Source organism: Emys orbicularis, chromosome 2 (assembly GCF_028017835.1).
Source record: "Emys orbicularis isolate rEmyOrb1 chromosome 2, rEmyOrb1.hap1, whole genome shotgun sequence".
In the NCBI taxonomy this organism is placed as follows: Eukaryota; Metazoa; Chordata; order Testudines; family Emydidae; genus Emys; species Emys orbicularis.
Window position 1 is genome coordinate 52,073,874 of NC_088684.1, and position 18,897 is coordinate 52,092,770.

Here is an 18,897-nt window from a genome sequence, read left to right on the forward strand (position 1 = left end):
AATATTTCAACCCTTAGCAGCAGCATCTCCAGGAACCATGCAAAGCTGCGTCTCAGACTGGTCTCTACTGGAATAAAAGGCCCGTGGCATGGCTGACTTGAGCCCATGGGGCCCAGGCTGCAGGGCTAAAAATTGCTGTTGACCCAATGTGAGGGTTTCAAAGATCAGGCTCCAGCATATCCATGAATTACCTCATCTGTTTTTGGGCCTTCAGGCTCAGATCCTCAAAGGAATTCAGGATCAATATCAATGGGAGTTAGGTATCTAAATAGCTTTGATTAGCTGGACCTCAGCTACCATCTCTATCACTCTCCTTCCTCTCCTCAGAGCTTTCATCCTCTGTTCACTCTCATCTGCCACTGTCTTTCAGACATTTCTTCCTGAATGTCATCAGCATGAAGTCAGTATCTCAAAAACATAACTTCTCCTCTCTCCCACCTCTCATTTCTACTCCTGTCCCTCTCCTCTGCATCACACCTCAAACTTTAAGACCTGATATACCACATCTAAACTCACAAATACGTGGCACACCAGCTTCGCCTCCACTGTCCCTTCGCTAAGTCCCTCTTACATTTCCCCCCTCTCCAAGGCCCTTTCCTCAAGGACTCTCTCTTAATCCCCTCATTTTCCTGGGCCACCCAGGTCACTGATCCAGCCAGTGTAAATTAGAACAGTCCCGAGTCTGCTCTAAATTACGTTCAGCCCTATGACCAGAGGAGCACTTACCTCTGCTGAGAATCCAGCCCAATATATCCAACCCCCCAAAAGCAATCCACAATTAACCAATAAGACAAGACAAATGTGAGTTTCATTGTGAGATTTTATGCCCTTTGGGGTGAAGTGAGGAAGCAGGAAGCAGATCCATTCCTGCTGCAGAATCTTTGCTCCCTTTTGTTTTTGCAGCTGTGTTTCATTAGTGCTCAGCCAGGCTCCTTTTCCCTATTGGATTTGAAAAGTTCATTATATGATGATGATTGTCTTCGCATGGAAATGCTGGGATAAATGTGAAGGGTTAGTAATGGGGGTTTCTGAAGACACTGTTCTGCCCTGGTTAGCACATATTCAAGGCATATTAAAAACAAGATATTACTCCCTGTGCATTACACACCACATGCTTAGGGGCTAATCCAAAGCCCACTGAAGCTATTGGAAAGACTCACATTGACTTCACTGGGCTTTGGATCAGGCCATTAAAGCAGTTGTTTTTTTTTTCCCCTTCAGACAGAGCGCTCCACTAAATCGGACAAAATGGTTGATCATCTCCTGGGAACATGGAAATCAACCTCATGTGAAAACTTTGATGCATACATGAAAGAATTAGGTAAGAAATATTACAGGGTTTTAATGTATTTTCTTTTAATTTTAAGTGTCCTTTCTCTCTTTAATATACACTGTTTTTAAGTAGAAATAATCTGGGGATCTATTGCTTTCTTGTCACTTGCAAGCACAAAGGGGCGACCACTATGAGACAGTAGAGGAGGCTATGGGAAGTGGTGGCACTCCTTTTTGATTAAGACATTCACCACTATAGTGGACTCGAAATGACACTGCAGGTACTGATCCTCCATTGCCTGGGAATTGCCCAGATAATCTGCTACACCTGAAAAAAGCCTATGATATGTATAAAGTAACTTAATTAGTAATTTGTTTGTAAATATTCTAGCCAGAGGTGGTTGTGTTAAAGATGATTCCCACTCCCTGAATCCTTTCTTGAGATAACATAAAAAGATGTGGGGTTTTTGCATTGATTTTGTTTCAATGGCTACATTTTTGCTTTTATCCTGGAAAATTGCTATACTTGTAAAATGTGGACATGACAGTACCATCAAAACCCCAAATCCTGTTAAAATACCAAGACCTCCTTCAACTAAGCCAAGAGTTGGAAGAAGCCACTGCAAATAAGAGGAAAAGTGATGGTACATGTTGTTCAGTTGCCGAATAGAGCCAATCAATTAAAATTAGCATCATTTTTGCAATAACCTGATATTGGGTTCTCCTTAATAGTACTACCAAACACTTCTCATACCTCAAATATGACAGTATCATGACAGTCAGGGCCTGCTCCAGCTTTTTTGCCGCCCCAAGCGGTGAAGAGGAAAAAAAAAAGCCGCGATCGACGGCACTTCGGTGGCTGCTCTACCGTGCTGCTTCATTCTTCAGCGGCAATTCGGCGGCTGGTCCTTCCCTCCGAGAGGGACTGAGAGACCTGCCGCCGAATTCCCACTGAACACCCGGACGTGCCGCCCCTTTCCATTGGCCGCCCCAAGCACCTGCTTCCTGCGCTGGTGCCTGGAGCCGTCCCTGATGACAGTGACATCATTGATTCCCTAGTACCAATTGACAATTGCTGGCTTGTTTCTACAGTCTGCCTCCAAGGCTGCTGACATCATTCTGAGACATGGCTGTTTGCTCTACATAAAACTTTATTAAAGGACTTGCAATTATAAGCCAAGCCCTCCCCAAAAATGTGGTGATTTAGGCACAATGTAACCCAGATTTGAACAAACCTATACGCTCCACCCCTGATTACCCTTTATGTTTTTTCTAGGGATGTCTCAAAAGCTCACCAGATCTCCCCTAATAAATTGTTTCAGCTTGTTTTGGTGCTGCAATCTTTCTCAAATACAGGCTTTTTGAGGCATAAACTCTGAAGGGATCGGTTTGTCTCTGTCCTTTGTGGGAACAAAGGGCTTAACTAATAATGATTCCCCCAAAACACAAAGCCTCGTTTGTGTTTGGCTTTCCATTAATTGGTCAGTCACTGGCAGAGCTTTATCCAACATAGGTAAGACTGCAAGCAATGAATAAATGAGTCCTTACCGTGATCAGGTCACACAAAGGAGACTGTCTAAGCCATACTTTTAATCTTGCCTCATAAAGTGCATTCTGAAGTGCAAGGTACCCATGTCTATTTAAAACTCTTTCTGGGCACCTTGTAGTAAACTTTATGAGGAAGGTATTAAAAGTAGTGTGTGGGGAATGAGGAAGATGTCTGTATTATTTCATATGAATATATGTGCCTGCGTTTACCTGCTGGGTATTATTCTGGCTGACTACTCAGAGTTAAATCACAGATTCATAGAACCATAGATTCTAAGGCCAGAAGGGACCATTGTGATCATCTAGTCTGAGCTCCTATGTAACACAGGACATAGAAAGAACATCCTGAAAATAATTCCTTAGGCAAATCTTTTAGAAGAACATCCAATCTGGATTTAAAAATTGTCAGCGATGGAGAATCCATGTTGGTAAATTTCTCTAATGGTTAATTACTTTCACTGTTAAAAATGTACACCTTATTTCCAGTCTGAATTTGCTAGCTTCAATTTGCAGCCATTGGACTAGGCTATACTTTGCTCTGCTAAATCAAATAGCCCATTATCAAATATTTATTCCCCATGTGGGTACTGGTAGACTGTAATCAAGTCACCCCTTAACCTTCTGTTTGTTAAGCTAAATAGTTTGAGCTCCTTGAGTCTATCACTAGAAGGCAGGCTTTCTAATCCTTTAATCCGGGGTGGGGAACCTACGGCCTGCGGGCTGGAGCCGTCCCATTGCTTCATTTAATCTGGCCCGTGGCAAGTTTCTGCATCGCCAGCCAGAGGCCCTGAGCCTTGGCGCCCCCCCACTGGGCTGGAGCCGTGAGCGCCGGCTTGCCCCGCTGTGGGTGGAAGTTAGGGTCGGCTCCAGCTCCCGGAAATGACCGGCATGTCCCTGTGGCTCCTAGGAGCAGAGGCGATCAGGGAAGCTCTGTGCACTTCCCCCAGCGCCAGCTCTGCAGCTCCCATTGGCAAGGAACCGCAGCCAATGGGAGCTGCTGGCGCGGGCAGCGCGCACCACACAGAGACCCCTGGCCCTTCCACCTAGGAGCCGGACATGGCGGCTGCTTCCAGGAGCAGCGCGGAGCCAGGGCAGGCAGGGAGCCTGCCTTAGCCCCGTTGCACTGCCGACCAGGAGCCGCCTGAGATAAGCACCGCTCAGCCGGAGCCCACACCCCTAATACCCCATGCCCAGGTCAGAACCCCCTCCCGCACCCAAACCCCTGCCCCAGCCTTGAGCCTCCTGCACCCCAAAAACCTGATTTCTGGCCCCACCCCAGAACCTAGGGGAAGCCCCGAGCCTCCCCCCCCTTCTCCCCCCACGGGACTGTGTGTGGCCCATGACTAATTTTTTCTGTGGGCCAGTGGCCCCTGGTAGAAAAAGGGTTCCCCACCCCTCCTTTAATCATTCTCATGGCTCTTTTCTGAACCCACTCCAATTGATCAACATCCTTCTTGAACTGTGGACACCAGAACTAGAAACAGTATCCCAGCAGCAGTTGCACCAGTGCCAATTTCAGAAGTAAAATAATTTCTCTGTTCCTACTTGAGGTGTCCTTGTTTATGCATCCAAAGATTGCATTAGCCCTTTTGGCCACATCATCACACTGGGAGCTTCTGATCAGCTGATTATCCACCATGACTCACAAATCTTTTTCAGAGTCACTGCTTCCCAGGCTTGAGTCCTCTATCATGTAAGTATGGCCTACATTCTTTGCTCCTTGTATAACTTTACATTCAGCCATATTAAAACACATATTTACCAAGAGATCCAAATCGCTCTGTATCAGTGACATGTCCTCTTCATTCCTTACCACTCCCCTAATTTTTGTGTCATTTGCAAGCTTTATCAGTGAGAATTTTATGTTTTTTTTGAGGTCATTAATAAACAGGCCCGCCGACTGGGGGGGTGGGGGGGCAACTGCCCAGGGGCCTGGGTGATTTTAAATCGCCTGGGCGGGCCTCAGGGCTCCTAAGCATGCGTGACTCCTCCGGGCCCCACGCTTTGGGGCCCTGTGGGCCGGCGCAATTGGCCAGCGCGGTCAGTCCTGGAAGTGACAGGTCAGTCCCGAAAGTCACTTTCGCCCCGGGCCCCGCACCCATGGGGCCCAGAATTGCTGTCGGCGGGCCTGTTGATAAAAATGTTAAATAATGAAAGGCCAAGAACCAGTTTCTGTAGGACCCCACTAGAAACATACCTGATGATTCCCTGTTTACAATTACAGTTAGCCAGCTTTTAATCCATTTAATGTGTGTCATGTTAATTTTATATCATTCTGGCTTTTTAATCAACAGGTTGTGCGAAACCAAGTCAAATGCTTTACATAAGTCTAAATATATTATGTCAACACTATTACCTTTATCAACCAAACTTGTAATCTCATAAAAAAGATATTAAGTCAGTCTGATGGATTCTGTTTTCTATAACCCATGTTGATTGACATTAATTATATTACCCTCCTTCAATTCTTCATTAACTGAGTCCTGTATCAGCCCCTCCATTATCTTACCCAGGATCAATGTCAGACTGGCAGTTTACTCAGATCATCCTGTTCACCCTTTTTAAATACTGGCACAGCATTAGCTTTCTTTCAATCTTCTGGAACTTTCCCAGTGGTTTTTTAGGTGATTTCACTTCCCCTCTAAGCCGGGGGAATAAAATCAAAGAAGGCTGATGGTGGATGCAAGCAGGAAACAAAACAAGGACAGAGATAAGGTCTCTCCAGGGAGAATACCAGGGGTCCTTAAGAGAAACAACGGTTGAGCTAGTTGTTGGAAAACTCTTGCTTGCCAGTTGCCAGAAGGCAGGGATGCCAGAACAGGAAGGGCCAGAGGGCCACAGCCCCTCACTTTTTATCAGCCATAAGGGTGAGTGATGGAGGGGAGGGGGCAGATAGGATTGAGCAGAGGGCTAGGCTTCAGGGGGAAGGGAAAGCATGAGGACAGGGCCTCAGGGAGAAGGGGCAGTATGAGGGCGGGCCCCCCGGTGGGAAGGAAAAGTGTGAGGCTGGGGGTTTGGGAGGAAGGGGTGGTGTGGGGGAGCAGGGCCACGGTTCGGCCGCTGGTGGCCTCCCCACTTTTAGGGCACTTCCGTCACTCCTGCCAGAAGAGTGACGTCCTATTTTTCCAAGGCCAGAGACTAAGATTAAAGGAACATCATCATCAAACACGCATAGTCTACTGAGGACTGTTCTGCTAGTGACCATAGTTGATGGCATTACACCAGGCATCATGTAGTGAAGTCCCCATATCTGGTTAGGCAGAACATGCAGCAGACTGGGGACTTCCAGAGGCAGGGGCTCTGCAGGAAGTGCCTGAGATAGCTGAGCTCACCTAAGCATTGAGAGAAGTGATGGGCTGCAGGCAAGCCCCAGGCGTGTGGGCCTTTTGTGGGTTTAACCTTTACCTCTGCTTGCTGTGTACCTTTGGGTGAATGGGAAATACGTCTGTTTAGAAGTAGCTGATTTGAGTCTTTTAGTCAGGCACCTGAGAAGGAGCGTACCAATTGCACTTGAGCCTGTTGTGTTAACACAGTTGGGGACCAGGGGCGCTGCTGCCCTAGGATCCAGTGAAAGTGTGGTAGAACCATGGGGTTTCACCCAGAGAAAGGTGTAGGTAGCATAACCTGTCCCTTGAGAGGTTCATTCATGAAGGATTGCAAGGGGGTATAAGTCACCACTTGTCCTGTAACTGTGGGAAGAAGGTAGGAATAGGGGGTGTAGCCTGCAGATTCAGTCTAAAGTGCGGGTGGGGGTGAACCTCAGAGTTCCACTCTAGAAAGAGTGCAGGGAAGTACAGGTAAAGGCGTGGAACTGGAAAGAGTGCTCACTGGGGAGATGGGGAGAGATCATAGGTGCCAATTGCTCCTGAACCATCACATATGCATTAAAGTTCTTCATTGTGATCATGGAAGTTTTTCTTGCCCTGATTTAAAGCCCATTGATTTCAGTGAGCAATAAATTGAGCCCAGTCCTCACTAGGAAATTGCTAATGACTTGAAATATAAAGACCTATGCAAGCATCTGAGGATGTTTGCCATTCCCATCAGTGCCACTGTTCTCCTTCCTGAGACACTGAAATCCATAATGTTTTTTTTTTTTCCTGGTAGTTTAAGAGATCTGAATTCTCTTGCTTACAGGAGTCGGCTTAGCCACCAGGAAACTGGGCACGCTGGCCAAACCCAGCATGACCATCAGTGCTGACGGCGATGTGGTAACCATCCAAACCAAAAGTGCCTTTAAAAATAATGAGATCTCTTTTAAGCTTGGTGAGGAGTTTGATGAAACCACACCAGATGACCGGAAAACCAAGGTGAGGATTAAAGCTGTTCTTCACAGTTCTCCCAATCTGCTGCAACAGGCACGGACAGTTCTTTTCCACATGGTAATAACACATCTGCTAATTATCAGAGTGGATAATTAGATAAACACACCTGGAAAGCTCAATGCAACTTAAGTAGAGCTTTTATATCCCCAAAAAAGGAGAAGAGCCAGATTCCATGAAGTACACTAGGAATTTTTTCCTTAGATTTATAGAGTTTAAGGACAGAAAGGATCATTAGATCATGTAGTCTAACCCAGTTACCTCTGTAACTTTGTACCTAGCTCAATAACTTATAGGTTAAAGCGCATCTAGAAGAAAGAATTCAATGTCGATAAATGCAAAGTAATGCACAGTGGAAAATATAATCCCAACTATACATATAAAATGACAAAGTCTATATTAGCTGTTACCACTCAAGAGAGAGATCTTGGAGTCAGGGTGGATAGTTCTCTGAAAACATCCACTCAATGTGCAGCAGCAGTCAAAAAAGCGAACAGAATGTTGAGAATTATTAAGAAAGGGATAGATAATAAGACAGAAAATATCATATTGCTGCTATATAAATCCATGGTTCGCCCACATCTTGAATACTACATGCAGATGTGGTCACCCCATCTCAAAAAAGATATATTGGAATTGGAAAAGTTCAGAAAAGGGCAACAAAAATGAATAGGGGTGTGGAATGGCTTCCGCATAAGGAGAGATTAATAAGACTGGGAGTTTTCAGCTTAGGAAAGAGACTACTAAGGGGGGATATGACAGAAGTATATAAAATCATGACTGGTGTAGAGAAAGTAAATAAAGAAGTGTTATTTACTCCTTCTCATAACACAAGAACTAGGGGTCACCAAATGAAATTAATAGGCAGCAGGTTTAAAACAAACAAAAGGAAGTATTTTTTCACACAATGCACAGTCAACCTGTGGAACTCCTTGCTAGAGGATGTTGTGAAGGCCAAGACTATACCAGGGTTCAAAAAAGAACTAGATAAATTCATGGATAGGTCTATCAGTGGCAGGGATGGTGTCCCTAGCCTCTGTTTGCCAGAAGCTGGGTATGGGCAACAGGGGATGGATCACTTGATGATTACCTGCTCTGTTCATTCCCTCTGTGGCACCTGGCATTGGCCACTGTCAGAAGACAGGAAAGATGGACCTTTGGTCTGACCCAATGTGGCCATTCTTATGTAAGGCATCCAATCTGAATTTGAAGACATCAGTAGATGGAAAATTCACCATTCCCCTTGACAGTCTGTTCCAATGGTTAATCACCCTCACTGTTAATATGTTCCTAATTTTTAATTTGAATTTGTCTGGCTTCAGTTTCCATCCATTGGTTCTTGTTATGCCTTCTTCTGCTAGCTTAAAGAGCCATTTACTATTCGGTGCTTTCTCCCCATGAATGTGCTTATACATTGTAATCAAGTCACCACTGGTCTTTTTTATTTATTATTTTATTTTATTTTATTTTATTTTATTTTAATAAACTAAACCGATTGAGCTCTTTAAGTATCTCACTGAAAGGCATTTTTTCCATCCTTTGAATAATTTCTGTGGCTCATTTCTGTACCCTCTTCAATTTTTCAACACATTTTAAAACTGTGAACTCCAGAACTACACCCAGTATTCCAGTATTGGTCTGACCAATGCTGTATACAGAGGTGAAATCACCTTCCGACTCATACTCACTAATTCTCTGTTAATTCTCTGCTGTCACAGTCCTAGTCATTCCCCCTTCTGGACACTCACCAGTCTGCTGCGTTTGGGTCTCAACATGGTGGTGCCATGTGCTTTAAGCTTCCTCTGGCTCTGGGTTTTTAGGCACACTCTCAGGATGCAGATCCTCTGTATAACACCTTTTTTGAGATCCCATGATCCAGCTGCCTAGGTCCTGAAATTAGTACTTGCGCCCTTCATCTTCCTATTATCTTAAGCACACCCTTTCCAAGGGCTCCTAGCTTTTGGGCGCTCTGGTTTACAGTCTCCAGGGACACATGATAGGTGAAGCACACAACACAAAGACTTAGCTAAAGGTTCCTAAACCAATCATTCTTTACTTTAGACAGCACAAAAATTACACAGCTCTAGACAATACAATAAAATATCTGTATATCATTCTTGCCTCAATTTTCTCATTACTCTGGAGTATTCTTCAGCATTTGGGACAGTGTCCTTTCAGGATTCCAAGTCCCATCTCTTGGACCTCTCTCCTCCATCCAGCTTCCTTTGACCTTGGCTGGTCCTGCAGTAAAAAAAAAAAAATAAAATAAAAAATCCCCTCTCTTTCCTAAAGCCTGCTCCTTCGCTTTTTAAACCCCTGTTCTGACAACTCTGCGCATTTGTTCTCCTGTTTGAGGATTTTCCACTCTCCACTTTCCCCCCCTGCAGATAAACTTGGTTAAACTAGTTTTCTTCCGGCTCAGGCATCCTCCATAGCATACCCATAGCCCTGTCAGAGCACAGTCATCAAGGTTAACAACTTCTTTTTCATAGAATCATAGGACTGGAAAGGACCTCACAAGGTCATCTAGTCCAGTCCCCTGCACTCATGGCAGGACTATATTATCTAAACCATTCCTGACAGGTGTTTGTCTAACCTGTTCTTAAAAATCTCCAATGATGGAGATTCCACAACCTCCCTAGGCAATTTATTCCAGTGCTCAACCATCCTCACAGATAGGAAGTTTTTCCTAATGTCCAACCTAAACCTCCGTTCCTGCAATTTAAGCCCATAGCTTCTTGTCCTATCCTCAGAGGTTAAGAACAACAATTTTTCTCCATCCTCCTTGTAACAACCTTTTATGTACTTGAAAACTGTTATCACGTCCCCTCTCAGTCTTCTCTTTTCCACACTAAACAAACCGAATTTTTTCAATCTTCCCTCATCGGTCATGTTTTCTAGACCTTTAATCATTTTTGTTGCTCTTCTCTGGACTTTCTCCAATTTGTCCACATCTTTCCTGAAATGTGGCACCGAACTGGACACAATACTCCAGTTGAGGCCTAATTAGCGCAGAGTAGAGTGGAAGAATTGCTTTTCATATCTTACTTACAACACTCCTGCTAATACATCCCAGAATGATGTTCACTTTTTTTTGCATCAGTGTCACACTGTTGACGCATATTTAGCTTATGGTCCACTATGACCCCCAGATCCCTTTCAGCAGTACTCCTTCCTAGGCAGTCATTTCCCATTCTGTATGTGTGCAACTGATTGTTCCATTCTAAATGGAGTACTTTGTATTTGTCCTTATTGAATTTCATCCTATTTACTGCAGACTATTTCTCCAGTTAGTCCAGATCATTTTGAATTTTAATCCTATCCTCCAAAACACTTGCAACCCCTCCCAGCTTGGTATCGTCCGCAAACTTTATAAGTGTACTTTCTATACCATTATCTAAATCATTGATGAAGATATTGAACAGAACCGGACCCAGAACTGATCCCTGCAGGATCCGACTCGTTATACCCTTTCAGCATGACTGTGAACCACTGATAATTACTCTCTGGGAACAGTTTTCCAACCAGTTATGCACCCACCTTATGGTTGCTCCATCTAGGTGGCATTTCCCTAGTTTGTTTATGAGAAGGTCATGTGAGACAGTATCAAAAATTTTCCTAAAGTCAAGATATACCACATCATCCCCCAATCCACCAGGCTTGTTACCCTGTCAAAGAAAGCTATCAGGTTGGTTTGACACAATTTGTTCTTGACAAATCCATGCTTACTGTTACTTACTGTCACATTATTACCGTCTAGATGTTTGCAAATTGATTGCTTAATTATTTGCTCCATTATCTTTTGTTTTATATTTTTGTTTGTTCTGTAGCTTATTCCAAAAGGGGAGGGAAGGGATTGATGTGACAGGGACCTTGCCAGCCTCTGGCTGACTCATTACACATTGAGGCATTCAATCACATGCAGTAATTTCACAAAATTAAGCAGAATTCATAAACTGTACTTAGACAGATTTCCACAATCACATTAGCTCTCTTTGCCATAGCATTGTATTGGGAGCTAATGCTGAGTTGCTTGCCCACTATGACCCCTAAAATCCTTTTCAGAGATACTGCTTTCCAGGAGACAGTCCCCTATTCTGTAGTTAAGGCCTAAATTTCTTCTTCTAGGTATATCATTTTGTATTTGGCTGTAATAAAATGCATTTTGTTTTAATGGGCCCAGTTGACTAACCAATCCAGATTGCTCTGCCCTCATTAATTACTACTCTGGCAATCTGTTTCATCCATAAATGTTATCAGTAGTGATTTTATATGTATTGCCAAAACATGAATAAAAATGTTGAATAGCACTGGGGATAGTACCTAGCATTGCCCATCTATTTTACATGAAAGATCCCCAGATACCCAACATGATGAGCTGCAGGGATGGGCGATAGGGGATGGATCACTTCATGATTATCTATTCTGTTCATTCCCTCTGAAGCACCTGGCCCTGGCCACTATTGGAAGACAGGATACTCAGCTAGATGGACCTCTGGTCTGACCCAGTGTGGCCGTTCTTATGTTCAGTGTAAAACCCCAAGATAGAAAGTGGGACTTTCTGAGTGTTGAGTGAATCACTTCTTTAACCAGCATGACAATCAGCTCTTCTGGACCAGGGCTATCTTTTAATATATGTTTGTACAGAAACTAGCATAACTGGGGTATTGTGTATGCCTCTGCTCTATAAATAATAATAATCTGGGCAGGATACTCATGTTTTGCTTCTTTATGTTTTGTTTCTTCAGAGCATTGTGACCTTAGAAAATGGGTCATTAAATCAGGTCCAGAATTGGGATGGCAAAGAGACCACAATAAAGAGACAAGTGGTAGATGGGAAAATGGTGGTGGTGAGTGAATTCATTCTAGTTATCTGATCACTGAGTAATGCAAAGCTGTAGAGATCATCTAAACAGTTATAGTTTTATTATACATTCCATTTTCTCTTTAAATTAATGTGGCTTATGTTAGAAATGTGATTGGTTGCATAGGGCAGGAAGAGAACATTAGAAAATAGGTTGAATCAAGTTAATATTATAGAATATGGGAGAAGAGGAAAGATGGCCTGGTGGTTAGCATAGAACCCAAAAGACATGTGTTCAAGTCTCTACTCCACCACACATTTCCTCTATAACTTTGGACAAGTTACTTAGACCCAGACCCTCAAAGGTATTTAGGCACCCAACTCCTGTTGATTTCAATGAGATTTAGGCACCTAAATACTTTTAAGGATGTGGGCCTTAGACTCTCTGTGCTTCAGTTCCCCCAACTGTAAAGTGGGGATAAAAGTACTTCCATATCTTAGAGGGGTGTTGTGAGGATAAATTCATTTAAGATTGTGAGGTGTTCAGATACTGTGGTTGTGGGGGCCATATAAGTAAGACAGAAATGAAGAAGCTCAAAAGATGGCTGAATTCATATTAACATTAGTCTTTAACACAGGAATTGGCAACCTTTGGCAAGCACCCTGGCGGGCCGGGCCGGTTTGTTTACCTGCCGCGTCCTCAGGTTCAGCCGATCGCGGCTCCCACTGGCCGCAGTTCACCGTCCCTGGCCAATGGGGGCTGCGGGAAGTGGTGCGGGCTGAGGGATGTGCTGGCTGCCGCTTCCCGCCGCCCCCATTGGCCTGGAGCGGTGATCCGCGGCCAGTGGGAGCCGCTATTGGCCGAACCTGCAGACGCGGCAGGTAAACAAACCGGCCCTGCCCGCCAGGGGGCTTACCTTGGTAGGCCGCATGCCAAAGGTTGTTGATCCCTGCTTTAACATATATTTTGATTTTTTTGTAAGTTGGAAGAAAATGTGAAAAGGGGAAATACTAATACCAATAGCCTTATAATATAGTTCAGTGCACATTTTTCTTTGCACAAACAAAATGGGTGAGAGGATTTTTCTTCTCCCTCTTTGTATTTAAAGTGGGATTGTCTTTACAGTTTTGCTGTGAGAAAGTACAACTGTTTTGGTGAACTCCTCTTTTGTCTTCTAGGAATGCACCATGAATGACATCACCTGCACTAGGATCTATGAGAAAGCCTGAAGAAACTCTGTTAGTACCCTGCTTGACTAAAAATTGGAGAACTAGAAACTTAACTGTTGTAGGTATTTAATAAAAAGCTTACACATGCAGTAAATACTTATTGCCTATATACTGGCATCTATAGGCTATTGAGTGGTTGGGTTTTCTTAAAAAAGGTTGACAGTTCCTGATGCTAAATTTGCCTCACTAGAAGAATCTGCCCCAGGACACCATTGATCCTAACAGTATTATGTACTTGCCACCAGCCACTTTTTTTTTAAATTCCATTTTGAAAAGAATTGTATGTGAGCCCTGAAAAAGTTTTCTAATTACTGGGTAATGCACACTCATTTCAGTGTTTATAGAAGATTCACAGTACCTTAGACACTGCCATTACAACTGGACCAGCTGAGGGAACAACATAAGAATGGCCATACTGGGTCAGACCAATAGTCCATGTAGCCCAATAGCCTGTCTTCCAACAGAGGCCGGGGCCAGATGCTTCAGGTGAAATGAACAGAACAGGGCAATTTATCCAGTGATCCATCCCCTGTCATTCAGTCCCAGTTTCTGGCAGTCGGCGGTTTAGGGACACTCAGAGTATGTGGTTACATCCCTGACCATCTTGGCTAATAGATGAACTTATCTAATTCTTTTTTGAACCCAGTTATACTTTTGGCCTTCATAACATCCCCTGGCAGCGAGTTCCACATGTTGACTGAACATTGTGTGAAGAAGTACTTCCTTATGTTTGTTTTAAATCTCCTGCCTATTAATTTCAATGGGTGATCTCTGGTTCTTATGTTATGTGAATGGGTAAATAACATTTCCTTATTCACTTTCTCCACACGATTCCTGATTTTATAGACCTCTGTCAGAACCCCCTCTTAGTCATCTCTTTTCTAAGCTGAACAGTCACACTCTTTTTAATTTCTCCTCCTATGGAACCTGTTCCATACCCCTAATATTTTTTTTTTGCCTTTCTCTGCACTTTTTCCAATTCTAATGTCTTTTTTAAGATGGGGATACCAGAACTGCATACAGTATTCAAGATGTGGGCGTACCATGGATATGTACTGGCATTGTGATATTTTCTGTCTTATCTCCACCTCTTCTAATGGTTCCTAACATTCTATTACCTTTTTTGACTGCTGCTGCACATTGAGCGTATGTTTTTAAAGAACTATTTACAATGACTGCAAGATCTCTTTCTTGAGCAGTAACAGCTAATTTAGACTTCATTTTGTATGTATAGTTGGGATTATGTTTTCTAATGTGCATTACTTTGCATTTATCAACACTGAATTTCATCAGCAATTTTGTTGCCCAGTCACCCAGTTTTGTGAGATCCCTTTGTAACTCTTTGCAGACAGCTTTGGACTTAACTATCTTGAGTAATTTTGTATCGTGTTCACTTGTGGCTCTGATAACTCTTTTCTTTGCTATAGTTTCAAGCAATTTACCCACTACTGAAGTTAGGCTTACTGGCCTGTAATTGTCAGGATCACCTCTGGAGCCTTTTTTAAAAATCTGCATTACATTAGCTATCTGCCAGTCATCTGGTACAGAGGCTGATTTAAGTGATAGGTTATATACCACAGCAAGTAGTTCCGCAGTTTCATATTTGAGTTTGTAGAACTGGTGACTGCTGCCTCCCGTGTTGTGTCGACACTCAAGGCAAAGCTGGAGTACCTCTCCAGGGCGCAAGGCAGGGCAGATGATATGGAGGCCCTGAGTTGCCCATGAACCAGGACCCCCCCTCTCAATATCACCAGTAAAATCCAGAGGAGAGGAAAAACCAATATGTCTGGTACCTGATCCGCTGCAAGAGTTGCTAGAAAGATACTAAAATATTAGTACCTGACTGTCTTTGGTGCTCCACTCCAGATTTTCTGTCTGAGTTTACTCTCATAGCCTTACATTCTCCTGAATTCACCCACAAGGCAGCGGGGCTTTTCTGTAATAGTTTGCTCCCTTAGCCTTACACCCTCCCGGGCTACCCAGAAGGCAGTGGGTTTGATGAGCCGCAGTTAGTAATGTCTACTCTCATTACGGTAGCAGGCATAGCCTGACCTGAGTAGGGTTACCATATTTCAGGTTACCATATTTCAGGTTCTCCTGCCGGAGAAGGGGAAGCGGGGGAGGAACATTTGGGGAGTGGTGGAAGGGTGTGTGTGTACTGTGAGGAAGTATTTGAGGGGTGCTGGAGGGGTGAGTGTACTGGGAGGGGGTATCAGGGCCGGCTCTAACTTTTTTGCCGCCCCAAGCAGCAAAAAAAAGCGCCACCCCGCCGTAACACCCCCCCCACCGAGTGCCGCGCCGCCGAACCCCCCCCCCCCGCTGAGCGCCACACCGCCGAACACCCCCCGCCCCCCGCCGCGCTGCTGAACCCCCCCATACGGAGCGCTGCCAAACATCCCCCGCCGAGCAGAGCGCTGCTGAACACCCCCCGCCAAGCACTGCGCCGCCGAACACCCCTCGCCGAGCGCCGCGCCGCCGAACAGCCCCCACCCCCCCGCCGAGCTGCCGAACACCCCCGCCCCCCGTGGAGTGCCGCGCCGCCCAAACCCCCGCCGAACACCTCGGCCCCCCGCGGAGCGCTGCATTGCTGAAGCCCCCCCGCGCGAGCACCGCCAAACACCCCCCGCTGAGCGCCGCGCCGCCAAACACCCCCCGCCGAGCACCGCGTTGCCAAACCCCTCCCTGCGGATCGCCGCGCTGTTGAACACCCTCCGCCAAGCGCTGCACCGCCGGAACACCCCCCGCCGAGCACCGTGCCGCGCTGCCCCCCGCCACGCCAAGATTGGCCGCTCCTTACCAGGTGCCGCCCCAAGCACGTACTTGGTTACCTGGTATTTGGGGATGCTAGAGGTGTGTGTGAACTGGGAGGGGTATTCAGGGAGTTCTGTGGGGGTACTGGAGGAGTGTGTTTGTACTAGGATAGGGTTTTGGAGGGTCCTGGTAGGGTGTGTGTGTGTGTACTGGGAGAGACACCTGGAGGCTGTTGGAGGGGGTACCTGCAGCCTCACTCTCAAGGTGGGGGCCAGTGTCACTCCCTGTGACAGCAGCAGGGTGGCTGGCGCAGGCCCCAGATGCAGCATCAGCCAGCGCCTCCCTGCAGGCCCTCTCCCCACGCCTGGGAACTGGGACGGCAAGGTCTGGCAGCTGGAGGGAAGGGGCCAATTGGGGCATAAAGACAGCTCTTTCTGAGCTGCAATATCAGCTCACAAAAATTCCAGCCATTGCCTCTTATTTGCAAAATCCATCCAGAGGATCAAAAATGAGGTCATGTCTGGGGAAACCTGGACATATGGTTACCCTATATTTGAGTTCCATAGAACTCTTGTGTGAATGCCATCTGGTCCTGGTGACTTCTTATTGATTAATGTATCAATCTGTTCCAAAAGCTCCTCTGCCAACATCTCAATCTGGGGCAATTCCTCAGATTTGTCACCTAAAACGAATGGCTCAAGTGTGGGAATCTCCCTCCCAGGATTTGACTTCCAATTTTAAGAAGTCATTTTGTCTTTTAATATACTAAGAAGAGAGATTTTCAATGGCGGGTAGGTAGCCTTATAGCAACACCCAGCCATTGCTTTGTAATAGTCTACAGTTCAATTAGTAAGAATTTTAATAGGTTACTACAGCCCTTTATGAATCCTCTACTGGAATCAGTGTTTTTCCATTACACTTTACAAAACTATCTTTAAAAGAAGCCACGGAGCATATTTGAATGATTGAGAACAACCACTGCTTGCAAGACCCAAACCTAGTGATGTTTTGGTTTTGATCGTTCCTTTTTCACCATGGGCATGTCTACACTACAATTAAACATCCACAGCTGGCCCATGTGAGCTGATGCAGGCTCAGGATACAGGGCTGTTTAATTGCAGTGTAGACATTTAGGTTTGGGCTGGGGGGTGGGCTCTAGGATCCCATGATGAAGGATCCCTAGTCTAGGCTGCACTGTGGGCAGCTGGTATCGCAGGCCAGGGGAGGCTGAGCCTCCCTAAACAGCCAGGCATGCCCCCCCCCCGCTTCCTGTTCTTTCCCCCATGACCCAACCCAGGCTGCTCCTCTTCCCTGAAGTGGGCTGGGACCCAAGAGACCTGGAGCCAGCACTTGGGCCACGGCCTCAGGCTAGCCTCTCCAAACAGGCAGTTCATGTGCTACCTATCAGGCTGACCATCTACACCACAGCAGCCCCATAGCCTCAGCCCCATGTCAGTTGACAGAAGCACTTAAATGCACTTCAGTCTACTTGGCTTGTTTACACAGTTCACTATTAAGTACAGTAGGGCTAGGATGTTTGGCTTGCTTAACCATTAGATACTAACTAGATCCCTCATGTATTCTAACCCCCTCTTGAAGTCTGTGGGCACAGCAGTCTGCCCCTCTCCCCATAAAAATCATAGAAACAAGAGATTTGCCAATTGTTGAAAGATGCACTCTTTTTCCTCATGGTCCAGAGTTATACTGAGTTAATGGATAAGCAGAACTGAGAGACTGAGCTAGTGATCTCAACTAGCAATTAAATAAAGTTCATAGAATCAGAGTTAAGGCCAGAAGGAAACATCTAATCATTTGACCTATATACCACCCCCACCCTAACCCCAATTAGACAAAAAGTATTATAGCCCACATCAGTCTAAAGATCTGTTTAGAGCAGCATTTTTCAGAGTGGGAGGTCAAGGTGGACAGTTATGATACAATGACAAATATTTCCAAAAACCCAGCAGCTTCTAGGATCTCAGAAACATGAAGCGATGTTCACTCCTCTTGTGATTGTACTTTGGCCTTTCCCTCCTGACTACACTGCTACAGGGTAACACAGCTTAAGAGGAGGGGAGGAACCAGGTGCTGTGACCCCTTGGCTCCCTACCACTGAATGCACTCAATTGCCTCCTCACCATCTTTATTCTTTGATTTAAGGAAAGTTCCATTTCATCGATGCCTTGGGGATAAGAAATAGGCCTTACGTGATGTGTAGAAGGTGGACTTGCCAAAAACTGGAGGATTGAAGAGATGATTCAAGCTTGCTTTGATGAAGAGGCCTTCACAGAGAAAGGACCTACTCCAAAGCCCTCATGTAAAGGTGGAGAAGCTCCAGTTTAGTGCATCTACTGACCACAGGTGTGACAGCTTGTCTAAAGAGCTAGTTCTTTATCTAATGAACTATATTCCAAACCATTCTGGGATTGGATAAGTTGGAGCTCAGTAGTAGGAGAGAAGGTAGAAATCTAGTTTTTGGGAGGAAAGACTATCAACCTGTTTTTTGTAGCGACACTGATCTCGCCTCAGAGGACTGGGAACATAAGAAACCACAGCTGTTTTTGGAAGTCCTCATTGGAGAAAGTTTGAAGACTTCCTGGGTTAGAGCTCCAGTACTGAATACAGCTTCAGGTTTCAGAAGGAGATCTTATATCCCCACACTCTGAATACATAAGACTAGCACACCTCAATTAAGGCAGAAATAAAAAATTCAAAGTCTCTTTTATAAGATAGCCCACAGAAGGGACATAATCTAGCTTTCCAGTAGATCCCCTATGAAGTCCATAACAGACCAGGACTAGTACGAAACTTGAAAGTTAACTCATCCCAGCCACTCCTGTTGATAGACTAAGTCCTTTCAGCATTTAATTTTTATGTAGAATGGTATTACTATATCTGTTACACCTCCAAGAAAATAAGCACATTGTTTATAATTTAAGTGCAGATTGGCTGTGCACAAAAATGAGCATG

The 18,897-nt window shown here is 45.0% G+C and overlaps 1 protein-coding gene across 1 annotated transcript; it reads left to right on the forward strand.

Moving 5' to 3' along the window:
- Positions 1 to 1,248: 1,248 nt before the first annotated feature.
- Positions 1,249 to 13,176, forward strand: LOC135873594 (myelin P2 protein-like). Its single transcript, XM_065398218.1, has 4 exons — positions 1,249 to 1,321; positions 6,958 to 7,130; positions 11,891 to 11,992; positions 13,126 to 13,176. The coding sequence occupies exons 1-4, from the start codon at positions 1,249 to 1,251 to the stop codon at positions 13,174 to 13,176; spliced, it is 399 nt and encodes a 132-aa protein (XP_065254290.1).
- The last annotated feature ends 5,721 nt before the right edge of the window (positions 13,177 to 18,897 follow it).

Bases quoted from the DNA above. Each gene is read 5' to 3' on its own strand.
- LOC135873594 (XM_065398218.1), top strand. From the start codon at position 1,249: ATGGTTGATCATCTCCTGGGAACATGGAAATCAACCTCATGTGAAAAC. The intron at 1,322-6,957 runs GTAAGAAATATT...TCTTGCTTACAG, and splicing joins TGCATACATGAAAGAATTAG to GAGTCGGCTTAGCCACCAGG. The intron at 7,131-11,890 runs GTGAGGATTAAA...TTGTTTCTTCAG, and splicing joins CAGATGACCGGAAAACCAAG to AGCATTGTGACCTTAGAAAA.